The 14,232-nt window shown below is 45.8% G+C and overlaps 1 protein-coding gene across 1 annotated transcript in view; it reads left to right on the top strand.

Moving 5' to 3' along the window:
- Nucleotides 1–11,868, top strand: part of LOC101628464 (protein farnesyltransferase subunit beta) — a 52,770-nt gene extending 40,902 nt beyond the window's left edge. Inside the window, exons 9-12 of the mRNA XM_004681779.2 lie at nucleotides 1,500–1,632; nucleotides 7,203–7,314; nucleotides 8,447–8,561; nucleotides 10,473–11,868. Coding sequence (XP_004681836.1) covers nucleotides 1,500–1,632; nucleotides 7,203–7,314; nucleotides 8,447–8,561; nucleotides 10,473–10,604 — 492 coding nt within the window. The 3' untranslated portion in view covers nucleotides 10,605–11,868. The remainder of the gene's footprint in view (nucleotides 1–1,499; nucleotides 1,633–7,202; nucleotides 7,315–8,446; nucleotides 8,562–10,472) is intronic.
- The last annotated feature ends 2,364 nt before the right edge of the window (nucleotides 11,869–14,232 follow it).

The following is a 14,232-nucleotide window of genomic DNA, read 5'->3' as shown; positions in this document are numbered from 1 at the left end:
GGCAGATGGCAGAACCCACTTAGAGCAGGCAGATTTGGGGCTTCAGGGGTGCTCTCTCCGTGTCCTGTAACAATTTCAGGGACCACTCAGTCTACTGAGAGCCCAAGTTCAAGGAAATAACTCTTTTGTACCCTTTCACTTTGGTCAGCAGTTCTGTAAGTCCAGCACTGGTGACTGGAAGTGCCTTGGGCTGGAGAGGGAAATGGAAAGCTCATTATCTGTTTAAGCAGATGGTTTGCACATTCCTAGGGGCCAAGCCCATGACTATCTTGATCTTAAGAGCACAGTGTGTTTAGAGAACTTGGCGATAAGTAAGGAAGGGTGGTCAGTGAGTGACAGAGCCATTTTACAGGTTCAGAATAAAAGATTTTCTTCTTTCAGCCAACCAGTTTCCGCTGGAGAGGGAAGCAGAAGTTGGACCAGACAAAGCTGTTGTTGATAATCAGGACAAATGGCTTCTGTTTCCTGCTAGTGACCTTAGATAAATCTCCTCAGGTGCCGAGTAAGAAAGAGTCAGAAACAGTTTGAGATCCTCTGATGAGATGTAGCTCAAAATCCCACTCGGCGCTTTTTTTTTTTAATAATATAATAGTTTATTTTTACATCATGTTGTGCATTTTTCCATGTCAGTTGTAATCCCCTTGGGATTCCCATCACCAAATGACCCGTGGGCCATCACCAAAGTCCATTGCATTTCCCTCCCCACACTGTGTTTGATCCCATTCCCCACTCCACCCCCATAAATTGTCTCTGATATATCACTGTTCATTATTATTACTATTTTCTCGCATGATCCTTTATACTCCTGCTATAAGTGAAACCATTTAGTATTTTTCCTTTTCTTTCTGGCTTATTTCACTAAGCAAGATCTTTTCCAGCTCCATCCATGTTGCTGCAAAAGACATGTGTTTCTTTTTTTGGTTGCTGAGTAATATTCCATTGTGTATATGTACCACATCTTTTTGATATAGTCATCCACTTTTGGGCATTTGGGCTATTTCCATGTCTTTCCAATTGTAAATAATGCAGCAGTAAACATGGGAGTGCACATATCTTTTTGAATCAGTGTTTTTGTCTTTTGGGTAGATACCTCCACTGTGCTTCTAAGAAGCTCCTCTGACAGGGCAAATGATTGGAAATGAGCCCCTGGTGGTCTTGCCTGACATTTCCTAGTTAAAGCTTGCTTTTAAGAAGCCAACTGACTTCTTTTTTCTCAGCATCAAAAGCCATTTGGGGCTCAGGAAAAGGTGGTTAGTTGTTTGTTAAATACTGAGGTGAGAACCTTGCTGGCTGCCTTGAGAAGGTCTGTTTAAAGACGCCACTGTGTCTGTGGCCTTCCTCTGAGGGAACGGCAGGAAGCAGTCAGCTGAGGACTTAAGTGCCAAGAAGCCAAGAGACAGATGAGAAAACTCTCTAGATTGACTTTTGGAGATCTTGGCTTGCTGACTTTTGTGTCTTTTAGCCTACAACTGCCTCTCCCATCTCTGTCTCATTCTCAGCAATGGGTGACAAGCCGGCAGATGCGGTTTGAAGGTGGATTTCAGGGCCGCTGCAACAAGCTGGTGGACGGCTGCTACTCCTTCTGGCAGGCGGGACTCCTCCCCCTGCTCCACCGTGCACTGCACACTCAAGGTGAGCTGGGAGCTGCTGCAGGAGCCACATTTCCCTGGGGTTCACCAAAGCTGAAGTCCAGAGCACCTTTCAGTGGGGTTAAAATGTCTGTCCTGGGTTGTGAGTGTTCCTGCCTTAGGCCATGCATGGCAGAGAATTCAGTTTCAGCAGATGAGGGGTCTTTGCTGCTTCAGTCTGACTGTGGCCAGGAGGAGACAGATCCCTTCCTGGGTGACTGTGCCTCATCGAGGGGTGAAGCTACAGTTTCTCAGAGCCTTGCCAGTCATGTCAGAACTGAAACCCCACACTGAGCATGTGGTGGCGACAGAGACAGGAAAGGCAATTGCATAAAGGGGCAGAAAACAGGAACCCAGAACAGAGAAGCAGCTCACAGTCTGGCTGGCTGTGTAGTTGCTGCCACTAAGGATGTTGTATTTTAACTTCATTGAAGAATCCCAAATGCAGGCTCTCCCACTGCACTGCTGGATTGGGGAGTCCTGTGTTCATCCCTCTGGAGCTCAAATGGGAACACAAAATCAAAGCAGTGGGACAGGCACACATTCTGGGAGCCTTCCTGTGTCAGCTCTTGATACCTCAGGCAGCCTGCTCACTGAATCATTTTTCTCATTTATGTGAGAACAGGTGTCTCCGGGGAAACCAGTGGCAGAGGGCATCACAGCTGCCCTGGAGGCCTGACTCTGTTCTGGCACTGAGAGCCCTTGGCCCAAAAAGAAAGCTTTTCTTTAGACTTAGTAGTTGGGTGATTGAATTGCTCAAATGTAGGCAGTGATTCTTCACTAGCCTATCTCCCATTTATCCATATATGGGGTTTCTTCTTGTTTGCTTTTTGTGAGCCCCTTTCTTTAGTTTCTTAAGTTCCTTTGAGTTGTGGCCACTTAGATGTAGAGTTGAAGTAAACAGAGCCTCTTCCCTGACTTCCCAGTCTCCCTGAATGCCTCTGTCTGCCCTGAGTCCTTCACCCGGTCCCTCCCAGGCCAGGGGGCCTCCGGAATTTCATTAAGGACATTAAGACAGGCCCTCCCTGGTGGCGCAGTGGGTTAAAACAGCCCTAAAGGACATTAAGACATCAGTCCCCTGACTCTGGAGCTTCATGGTCTCTGATTTACTACTATAATGGGGAAGTGGGGAACTCCCCAAGAGTTTAACATTTTACAAACCAGAAATAATTTGGGTTTTTGGTGATCTCTGTATTTGGAACTAGTGACGCTGAGCCCCTGTTAAAACCATTGCCCTCTCACAGCCCGTCCTTGGCAGGAATAAGAGGAGATTATTCTGCAGTTGCCAGGAAAATCTGGAGGTAACTGTAACAGGAGCTACCTGCCAAAGTCTTCAGGGGGCCTTGGTTGACATTTTATTGTGTCACAAGGACGAGTTTCATTCAGATCTTTGCTGTGGAAAGGGTTGCCCAGAATCTTGGTGCTGCTGCTTTTTCCATGGACCAGGACAAGGCTCATGTTGGACTTGTCAGGATTCAGGAAAGGGGAAGTGTTTTGAGCGGTAAACAAATGCCAGCGTTGGGACTCAAAAGAAATGGCAGTGTTGAAAGATAGTCACAGTATATTGTGATCAAAATTAGGTTTCTAAACTGTGGATGTCATTGCACTTGTTATGTATGAAACTCCACTAGCACGCTGCTGTCACGGCAGCTGATTGTAAACACTTGCCAAGCACTCACCATTAGCCAAGAATGACACTAAATAATTCAGGTATATTCTCTCCTACGTTCTTCAGAACTACCCTGTGTTATTCCTGCTTTTCAGATGAGGAAACACAGCACAGTGAGGTTAAGTGCCTTGCTTTGTAATACCTGACTGCCGCCTGCAGTGTATCGCAGCCCTGTGTGTAGCCACTGCAGGTGCCATCAATCACACATAAACATGCTCTTTAAAGAAATGCAAATAAAGCAGTGGGACATGATTTATTTTTTACTGTCAGACTGGCAGATTTGAAATTTGATACCTGCTACTGGGAACCGTGTGGGCACACTGGTACTTTGCACTGTGAGAGGAGGGCAGTTTGGAGATACTTATACTAACCCTCAAAGGCATGGTCAGGACCGTCTCTACTGAAGTGTATTCAAAGGACGCCTGTGGCTGTGGTGTTTCCATAGCAGACAACCCACTGCCTCCAAAGATTAATGGGGAGACATGACCTGACCTTACAGTACTGAATTTAGTGGGCTGATATGGGCAGCTCTGGGGCAGAGCCTGGTCTGTGAGAGGCACATGGCATGTCACAGCTTTCCCTAGAAGCCTGTGAGAAACCTTAACAGTGGTTACCTTTGGGAGAAAGCTAGGAGACAGAGGAAGACTTAGTTTTTAAATGTTATAGCCGTCTGAACTGTACTCCGGCTTTGTAAGTTTTTTACCATGGGCGTTACAACTTTCATTTTAGTAAGTGATTAGTACATCTTTACACGGGGATGACCACAGTGCTCACGGAGACCATGAGAAGGGGTGGACACCCTGCAGCCTCGGAGCCCTGGCTGGGGCCCGACTCGCCAAGTGGCCGAGGCAGGAGCCCTGGGGACTGCCTCACGCTTGTGTATAGAAGACAGTGTTTGAGTGGAACAGAGAATTATTTTTATTCTCTTAGGAATGTCAGTGATTTGTTTCATTTTTCTGGAGCAGTAGGACAGCATCAGGCCTGTGAGTCTGTGTTTGGAGTGAAAGTTCTAGTTTCTCGCAGGTCCTGTGGGACACACCACGGGCCTGAATTCTCCAATGCTGACGTTGGGCCACATGTGGCTACACTTTGTGTTACTGTTTGGGAAGATTTTCAGTTTCTTAGATTAAAGGAACCTTTGAAATGCAAAATGACATTGTAATGGGGATCTGTAATTTAAGGGAGCGGTATCAAGGATTAAAAGACTGATTCCATTGTGCAGGTATCACCCTATAATCATTTCTCTTCATCTCGCTGTGATCATGTGTGCTGGTGTGCAAGTTCAGGATCTCTGGAAGTTTCTGAACTTTGAGTTTTTCAACTTCAATAATGTAGGAGGGTAACCCAAGCACTATAATCTTCTTAATAATAAACATAGCATTTTTTTTTTCAGATTCCAATTTTAGCCTTAGGTTATCATTTATCTTGTAATAATGGTCTTTTATTTCTTAAAGCATAAGAAAATAAAGGTATGTTTTATACAGATGTTTAATGCAGTCATCCTAATTTTTTTTTTTAAATAACAGTTTTCTTGAGGTATAATTGCCATACCATACAATTCACGCTTTTTGAAGTATGTAATTCAGTGGTTTTCAGTGTCTTCACAGATTTACGCAACTCTTTGCCATCATCAATTCTGGAATTTTTGTCACCCACCCTAATACCCTGAACCCATTAAATGTGCTTTCCTAAGGAAGAAATCACAAAAGCAAAAATCAACTGTATGATTACAGCTTATGTGTCAACTGTATATTTACAGCTGTTTAAAATTCACATAACCAGAACAAAATAACAAAAACACAGGAGAAAGTAGGTATAGCATATGATACCATCAGAAGGTAAGTAGAATCAAAAGCTAGATTAATAAAATTGACTGTTGGATTTAGAGAACAAAGAATAAACAAATGCTTTTAGATAGAAATGCAGCTAGTAAACAAAAGTTTGGGAGGAGTTTCACTAATAAAGACATGCAAATAGAACAATCGACCAGGAGCTATTGTGGAGAATTTCTTAAGTGACCAGTGCTGGACATACAATACAGTAAAATTTTAAATTCTAATGGCTATCTAAATTCTTATAAAGCAGTTTCTCAGTGTATACTAAAAACCTTAGAAAATGTTTACTCTCTAAAATGTTTACTCTCTCGACTGAGTAACACATTCCTATGATCCTATCTGAAGGCAGCAAAGTGATGTGATGTTCCCAAATGTGGTGAGCGGATGCTCCTGCTATCATGAGAGAGGTGATTCCCTCAGACCTAGTCCTTTCAGCAGTACATTTCCCACCTGATGTGAAAAATAAAGAAATTAAATAGAGAAAATTCACAAATGCTTGTTGCAGCATTTTTTTTTTTTATTGTAAGGAATTGAAAATAACTTTGGAAAGAAACAAAAGATGTGGTGAAGTCCCATCATGTAAATTTCATTCATGATCTATATCTTTTTCTGCTGAGTCACCTGTGCTCATAGGTGGGCAAAAATAAAAGAAAGAAAAGAAAGAGAGAAAATAGTTCAATTCTGAAATGCTTCAGCAAGCATGTGTCCCCAACTGCGCCTGAGATGGGAGACTTGAGCTCCTTTACTTGCTTTGGGCTCAGCTCCTGGGTGTTGGAGGTGAGTGGCTGTGAGTGGCACAGCCTCAGGCGACAGGCAAGTGCTGTCTGTACCTGTCTGTGTTCAACCCAGGACAGTGCTTGCTTTCATACCATCCCCTTCTGTTTTTCTTATGTAAAATATTTTTTAAAGGATTATTTTCTAATTGAAATAGCCCACAATTAAATATTTTCTTTGTATGTCCTCTTTATTTGCTGCACTTATTATAAGCTTAAATTCTTACCAGAGAAGATTCTGTACTCCTATATATCAGGGTTTTGAGCCAGGGCTTATGTTGATGCAGTTACCTTCTGTATCCGCTTCCTGAATGGCTTTTTGGAATGATGGAATGAAGATGATGTAGCAGAACAGAAAAGCTATGTCTGTAATGTTAAATGAAAAACATAAGATAGAAAATTATAATTATTATAATTATATACAAAGATGTATAGAAACAAATGAAGATGGAAGACAGAAAAATTAGCTTTCAATTGCCATTTACAGATTGTTTGGTTAACTTTGCAATTAGAATATCAAAGTATAAAACTGAACCAAGGATTAATGTACATCCTATATGTGTATTTTAAAAAATCAGTTCCCATGTAAATGTTTCTGTATACATCTGTCTGCAGGCAGGTTGTCCCTCCTCCCACTTACTGTTTGACCCATAGAATCTTCGACCTTTAAGCTTCTTGAACAAGAAGAAGAAGACTTGTTGCTTGTCAGTAATCTAGTGCATTGTCAGAACTACCAGATTCTGCTTGAGCTAGTCCAGAGACCAGGAGAGCCATTACTTAGGAACTTCTTAGAAAAAAAGTTTTATGCCAGGAGAAAATTGGAGAATTCTCTTTGGATTCAAATAAACTCAGACTTCAAAAAAACACACTACCGTACTCTTACCCCAGCCCCGGAAGAGTTCTCTTAGTGAAGGGAGCAATGTTCAGAACTGTGTTAGAGGAAATGTCCTAAGCACGGAGGAAGGAGTTGGGAACCAGGGTAGGAGCTAAACAGAGATCAGTCTGGAAAGCTGAGCTACACAGCTAGGCCGTGCCCACCAGAAATGTGGCTTGGGGTGGTTATCCAAAGTAACAGGGTGGCCTCGATGTTTGTCACATGAATAACTGCTGCTCTTGGGCTCATGCCAATTTCAGGAAAAGGCACGTGGTAGCACGTGAGCAAAGAGAATGTGGTTTTCAAAATGATTCCAGGAGGAGAACCTTGACTGTCCCCACTGGGTAATGAAACACAAAGAGGTTGTTAACGTCTTGCGGAACTTTCACCAGGCTGGGCACCTGAACCTTTGCCTTTCAACAGGTGACCCTGCCCTCAGCATGAGCCACTGGATGTTTCACCAGCAGGCCCTGCAGGAGTACATCCTCATGTGCTGCCAGTGCCCTGCCGGGGGGCTTCTGGATAAGCCTGGCAAGTGAGTGACCACTGTCTGGGAGCTTGGGGTGGGGAGCAGAGACAGGTGTGCAGCTTGGTCCACTCACAGCTGTGGCAGTAGGTACCACCTTTAAACGTCAGGGTGTCCCATTCCACTCATCATCCAGCTGCTTATGGGGACAAGCACCTTAATCAGGAGTGCCCGTCCTTGTCCCTAGGTTACATGCACCCCCCCTCCTTAAAGAGGTAAATAGATTGCTGGTCTAGTAGCTTTCCATGATGTCTTTTTTTTTTTTTTTTCCCAGATTCATCTATCCATGCATACAAGAACTGGGGTATAGGTCAAAGGCTCTGGGGGTGGGGGGTGGTGAGAGTATTCACCAGAGACAGAGTGGGGAACAGAACAAGCAGATCTACTGAAATACACAGCCGAGGGGAGCAGCGGCCAAGACAGGGAGATCTGCTGTGCCATGTGGGTCAGCTCCCTGGCCAGTTGAACACGTGCTGCAGTGGCTGCAACGATCTTCATAGTGCTACACTTTAACCCCTTGCAACCACCAGGGAGGGCCCTCATGCCTTTTTTTTTTTTTTAAACAAACAAACAAAAACTCTAAATGACTTTGCACATGTAGGATGTAGGACTTAAAATCCCTGAGTGTCATAAAGAGATTATAATCAATTATTGTACGAGTGGATCGATACCTTTATGTGCCATAATAAAAGAAAAAGGGAAATCTTTAAATCAATCTTGCGCCCCTCTGCCTCTTGCCTCCCTCACCCTCCTGCCCCCCTCACAACATCCCTCCTCATTACTGTCAGCATCCAGAGGAAGGCCCAGCTGAAGGCTGCGCTCCAGCAAGAAAAAGTGCCCCATTTATGGACATTGAGTATTTTTCAGGAGACTATTAATTTAGCAAGAGCGCTACCCTGGAGAGCCTTTCGGGAGCCAGCTGGAAGGGCCCAGCTCTGAAATGGTGGCCCTACTGTGGCAGGGCCGATGGAAGGGACTTTGGGAAAGCACCACTGAGAAAAGCAGGCGTCCTACAGTGAGCTGCTGGAGGGCAGAGTATGTGTGAGGCAGGGTGCACCCTGGCCTCTGAGTCTGGGTAGAGGCGTTTTTGGGGCTTGGGGAAGCAGAGGAGTGCCTGCTCAGAGCCACTGTGTCCCCACAGGTCGCGGGACTTCTACCACACCTGCTACTGCCTGAGTGGCCTGTCCATAGCCCAGCACTTCGGCAGTGGAGCCATGTTGCACGATGTGGTCCTGGGGATGCCTGAAAACGCTCTGGTAAGGCCAGCGGAGGAGGCTTAACACCCTTCTCCACAGGGCCCAGGACAGGGAGCTCCACCAAGAGAGTCCTGAGTGGGCCACCTGGGAGCTCACTGTTCCCTCTGTGGGTTTGGACCCCATTCATGAGGAGGCAACTGTGGAGGTAACACAGCTCTAGGCAAACTCCGGGTTCCAGGTGTGGGGTCCGCTGTGGCAGGGGTCTTTATCTTAGAGTCTGAGACCTGGACATGCACTGTTAGTTCCTTCTCCAGTGACATCTTCCCAGGCACATCTCAGCTTCTGTGCGGCTCTCTAGAGAAGATTTCTCAGCCCCCTTTCATAAACGTGGTCACACGCAGTGCCTTGTGCCCTTCATAGCACTTGCCACAGGTTGCATTAGGTGTGTTCGACTCATTTTTGTCAAAATCTCTCAGGCCCATGCGGCAGGATGTTCACCCCTGCATCCAGCCCTTGGCCTGGTCCCAGGAGATGACAGGAATCTGAATATCCATAGCCGTCAAATAATGAGACCTGTGCAGATTGTCAAAAAAGGTTTCCAACAGAAGCAGGAAAAGATGCTCAAATTCACCAAGGATGAAGAAAGCCAGAGTAACAACCTCACTAGCCTCTTCCAGTCTAAACTTGTTTGTATTTGTTAGTGTAAGGCCCTTCCATTTTCCTCCCTCCCGCCCAGGGTCACTTGGTCCGAAATACGACATTATCATGCCCATAGATGTTTCTGTACTACTGCTATTAGATATGTGTCCATAAACAACGTATTCTAGCTTTTTCTAATGGTATCTACTGTGCCCCTTACTCTGTGCTGCCTTTCTCGCCAGCCACGCACTTTTGAGGCTTGTCTGTGTTCACGTATTGCTTTAGTTTATTCCTTCGCACTGCTGTGTGCTCTTCCTTGGAGCCTTGGAGAGCCGTTCCCTGATTTCTCTCTTGGGCTTCCGGTCGGTGGCCATGGAGATGGTGTCAGGCGTTGCTCCTAGACAGTGCTGGGAGAACATTCTCACCTAGGTTTCTCTGGTTGCACTTGCAGGGCTGGAGAGAACTGTATCTTGTCCAGAGAGAACTGTGTCTGGTTCCCGCTGGTTGGCACTGCCAGTCCCTCCCTGACACCGCCTTCTGGTGAAGCTCACAGCAGCACTAAGCTGGGCCCACACTTCCTCGTCAGACTTCTTTTATTAGATTTATGTCTAAGAAATTTAGAGTTTTGTGTCTATTCATCACTGAGTATTTTTCCACTCTATTTTGTAACTGAGGCTTCCTAGTGTCTTGTACTTATATTTTGATTTTGTATCCAGCAGAACTTTTTTAATAGTTGTAATAGTTTGTCTCTAGAATCTCTTAAATTTTCTGTATTTTTTTTTTTTTGCTTTTCCTTTCTGATTAAGAATTTCATTTTTTTTTCTTGCCTTGTGGGGCTGCCTAAGATCCCTGTAGAGTATTGGCTGGGAGAATAGTAGAGGTTGTTCCTGTCTTGGCTTCCATAATTTCATCCAACCTTACCGGGGGTGCTTACTGTTGGGTCTTGGCAAATACTTCTTATAAGGCCAAGGATATTCCCCTCTATTCCTGGTTTGCTAATGTGTTGTTTCAGTAATAATCTAGTGTTAAAATTTATTGAATGCTGTTTCTGCATCTAGTTTTTCTCCTTTAACCTGGTAGTTTTTGTTAATTAGTACACTAATGTTAAACTTGGCATTCCCAGGATAAGCCCTTCTCGTTCATAGAAATGTGTGTGTGTGTGTGTGTGTGTGTGTGTGTGTAATGCATTGCTGGGCTTAGGGCCTGGTATGGTAGATCTCTGTGTGTATCTCTGATGATTCCTTATGCAAAACTCTGAGAAGTACATGTGTCAGAGACTGCACATTTCCAAGGAGAACTGGGATGATTAACTGGCATCTGTTCTCTTTGCAGCAACCCACCCACCCTGTGTACAATATTGGACCGGATAAGGTGATCCAGGCCACTATGCACTTTCTGCAGAAGCCAGTCCCAGGCTTTGAAGAGCATGAGGATGAAGCAACAGCAGAGCCTGCCACTGACTAGAGGACACAGGCGCCAGGCTCTGTGCACACCCTCCTCCCCAGTCAGGCCGAGGCAGTCTGCGGCACAAGCCCTGGTCACTGTGGAGCTGTGATTCTTTGTCCCTTCTTGTCAAACAAAACAAAACTGACGGATCTGGGTTTGTGGAGAGCACAGTGGCATGGTTTTTAAAAATTCTTTCCGTATCTGTAAAACCAAAAATCTGTCAGTCCTGGCAGCCTGGTTGGGGAACAGTTCATGCTGGGCAGAGCAGCCCCTCCCTGCCAGCTCCCCACCAGCTCTCCTGCCCTAGAGTCTTACTGAAATGAATGACGCCCATGAGTGTTACAGCTTCCAGGACCATTGCTGCGATTCCCACCTGCATGTCCCCATTAAACCACCAGGAAGGTGCCCTTCTGTGGGTGGAATAAGTCTGCTTTACACTAGGGTACTTTGGGTCCCACCAAAATAAGTTCTCAGAAAAAAGCCAAGTTGGGTCTTCACTAGGGTGGGGCTGAGGCACTCACCTTCAGTCCTGGTCATTTGCAAGGGAAAGAAGCCAGGTAGGGGAGAAAGACCTCCCTGAAGTGCAGGGCCCTGCCCCAACACTGGAGAACTGGCCCTAGGTGAGGTTTGGTGCTTGGATAGGATGTGCCTCAGCCCGAGGTGTGCTGACTTAGACCCAGGAAAGCAATTATGAGTGGAAAATGAACCATTAGTTCGACTCTGTGCCAGAGGAAGCAGCCCCACACCGCCCTCTTACCGCCCCATCATGAACCGTGATGCACCCACCCCTCTGATAGCTCCGGGGCAGCGCCCTCAGCCCCTGCCTATCTGCCTGTTACCATCCCTGCCAGACTTGCAGCCCACCCTCCTCCAAGACAGTGTTGTCTTCTTCACCCAGAGTATTAACACTACTAAGTCTTTCACCTAAATTTCTGACTCAGGATTTACTCACGTCCTGCCCACTCCAGACTCACAGAAATAAAATCAAGTGGTAGACACCAGGGCTGCTGCTAAGGCAGTAGCCTGGTACCAGGCGGGCAGGGCTGTGCAGCCCACAGAGCCCTTTCTGTCAGTGGGGTGTTGAGTTAGTTCTCTGTCCACTGCTGGTCACCGCAAGCTCCACCTCCCAGACCCAGCTCCTTACTGGCTGTGGGCAGGCAGGAGCTTGGGGACGCAGCATGAGGCTCCTCTCAAAAACTGGTCATTTGCTGCCTCTAATTCCCTGTTGCTTTGGCATCTCGGGCTATGTATTACCTCCTTGAAATAAAAAAGTAACATTTTCTGTGATGTCTCTTATTTGTGATCAGTGGCAGGAAAACACTTTCTTAGTGCCCAAGCGTTAGGAGTTACTGAAGGCTGTTCGGGGATTGCATCTCCTATGTGGGAGACTCCAGGCGTGTTAATGATTGCAAGAGGTCTGACCTGTGTTTCGCCCTCAGGTGTGCCTCCCCCAGTGGAAGTGGAAAAGCTGTGTGTTTCCTGAGCTCCCTGGAGCAATTCAGTTTGCCTTAATACTTTGCACGCACTTCATGGTCTGCTTCCCTGTTCTGTGAGCAGGGACTGTGCCGCAGGGCCCTAAAATAGGCATTTGATGGTGGATGGACATTTTGGCCAGCAGCAGGAGGCTGTTTCAGGGATAGGTCAGAATCCTGTGGTCACATGTCTTTTAACATCTGGTGAGCGATTTTCTCCACAGGAGACTAACGAGGTAGGTATTGGGCCCTCCCTGATGGCACAACAGGTTAAAGCAGAGTACTATGGGGGTGACCACAGCCACTACTACAGAATGAGTTTGGTGCCCGCCAGGGAGGTGACACACCCACATGACACAGCAGACCTCTCCTCTCCCTCCTGCTGTTCCCCTCAGTGTATTTCAGTCAATCTGCCTATTCTGTTCCCCACTCTGTGGTGAGTCCTCTCACCCACTGCACCTCTGGCCTATATCCCAGTTCTTGTATGTGTAAATAAATAACTCTTTAAAAAAAAAAAAGGCGGGTATTCTGTGGCCTGACCCTCCTCAATTGAAAAGAAGAGGGTGTCCTCAGAAGTAGAGCATAAACCAAATCCACACCCTGGAATGTCATTCCTGTGTCCTGGTTACTTTTGCTCTGCCAGCAAAGTCTCAGGCTACAAGAACAACATGCTGAATACATTCTGTCCGTCACTACAACAGAAGGCAACCTTCTAACACCAGCAACTGCAAGGCACTGAGTGCAATTATAGTGACTGGTGGATAGAGCAAGGGATTGCTTTAATCTGAGCTGATTATCTAACCAAGGGAGGAGAAAGGCCTTCCACTGAGGGCTAGCTTCCATCTTGGCATGTTGTTTCCTGGCAATGTAACTAACAGAGATGGAGTTTAGAAATAGAAATCCCAAGGGGTGGTTGGTTCCATGGCCTTGGCTGTTTCACCAGGATGGCCTGTTTATGTGGCACTTCTGGCAGGAGCATGATTGCCAGGAATTAAAGATGATACCCCTGGTTGTCCTGAGTGCATTGTATTGACGGTAGGTGTGGACTGCGTTGGCTTTGGATGTTAGCAGGACTGAGTACATTACTGGCATTCTGTTGTGGGAATACAGAACTTGTCTTATATTCCCACACTGTTTGTACTGATCCCATCTCTTTATGGAAGTGGGTCACTGGGGGACCTGCAGGGGTTTGCCAGTAGCTTCAGCAACCTGACTCAGAGGGGTTTGCGAAATGAATGTTCTCATGTCCCTAGGCTACCTAGAAACTCTTGGCCAGCCAGCTACTAAGATACAGGCACTGCATTACCAAACCTTAAAGTCACAGGATGTCTCGTTCACTAGCTGGCATAAGTTAAATTCCAAGGTTGCTTTCCTAACACTGATAATAGAAGTTAATGGAATCTTGAGGTCTGTGATAGATGGCGAACAATGTTGCTTGCATTTGGGGAAATAGGTATATTGTCCCTTCTTACCCGAGGGGGATATGGTCCAAGATCCAAAGTAGAAACCTAGATAGTACCATCTCCTGTATATACAGTGCTTTGCTCTATGCATAGATCCTGTGATAGTTTAATTTATAAATGAGGCACAATAAGAGATTAGTAACACTGGTAAAATAGAACAATTACAACAATATACTGTGTAACAAGTTATGTGGCTATAGTCTCTCAAAATATCTTATTGGATAATAATATGATTGGACCTTGGTTGACCACAGGTAACTGAAATTGGAAAATGAAACTGTGGATAAAGGCTGACTACTGTGTTTGGGGGGGAAGTCATTTGCCACTATTTTACTTTCCACCATCTACACCAGGGGGCAGCAAACTTGTTATGTAAAGGGCCAAATACTAAATACTTCAGGCGTTGCGGGCCACACAGTCACTGTTGTGATACTGCTCTGCGATTTTTGCACAAAACTGTCACAAAGTGGGCTGGCTTCCAAAAAAATTTCATTTGCGAAAATGGGTGGAGGCCAGATTTGACCATGGGCTATGGTTTGCCTACCCCTGGCCTAGACTAAATAAATCCCAACCATCTGCATTCAGCACCCACCTGCACCTTTGTGGCCGGGACGTCTTCCATACACCATGAGTGTCAGACGTCAAATGTACTTGGCAATGTTTGGCACAGATACTCAGTCCCCTCGTGCACTGCCTAGGGCATTTAGTCCC

This window comes from Condylura cristata, unplaced genomic scaffold, assembly GCF_000260355.1.
Source record: "Condylura cristata isolate star-nosed mole 26May11 unplaced genomic scaffold, ConCri1.0 scaffold00013, whole genome shotgun sequence".
Classification (NCBI taxonomy): Eukaryota; Metazoa; Chordata; class Mammalia; order Eulipotyphla; family Talpidae; genus Condylura; species Condylura cristata.
This window is presented reverse-complemented; position numbering and strand designations above follow the sequence as displayed.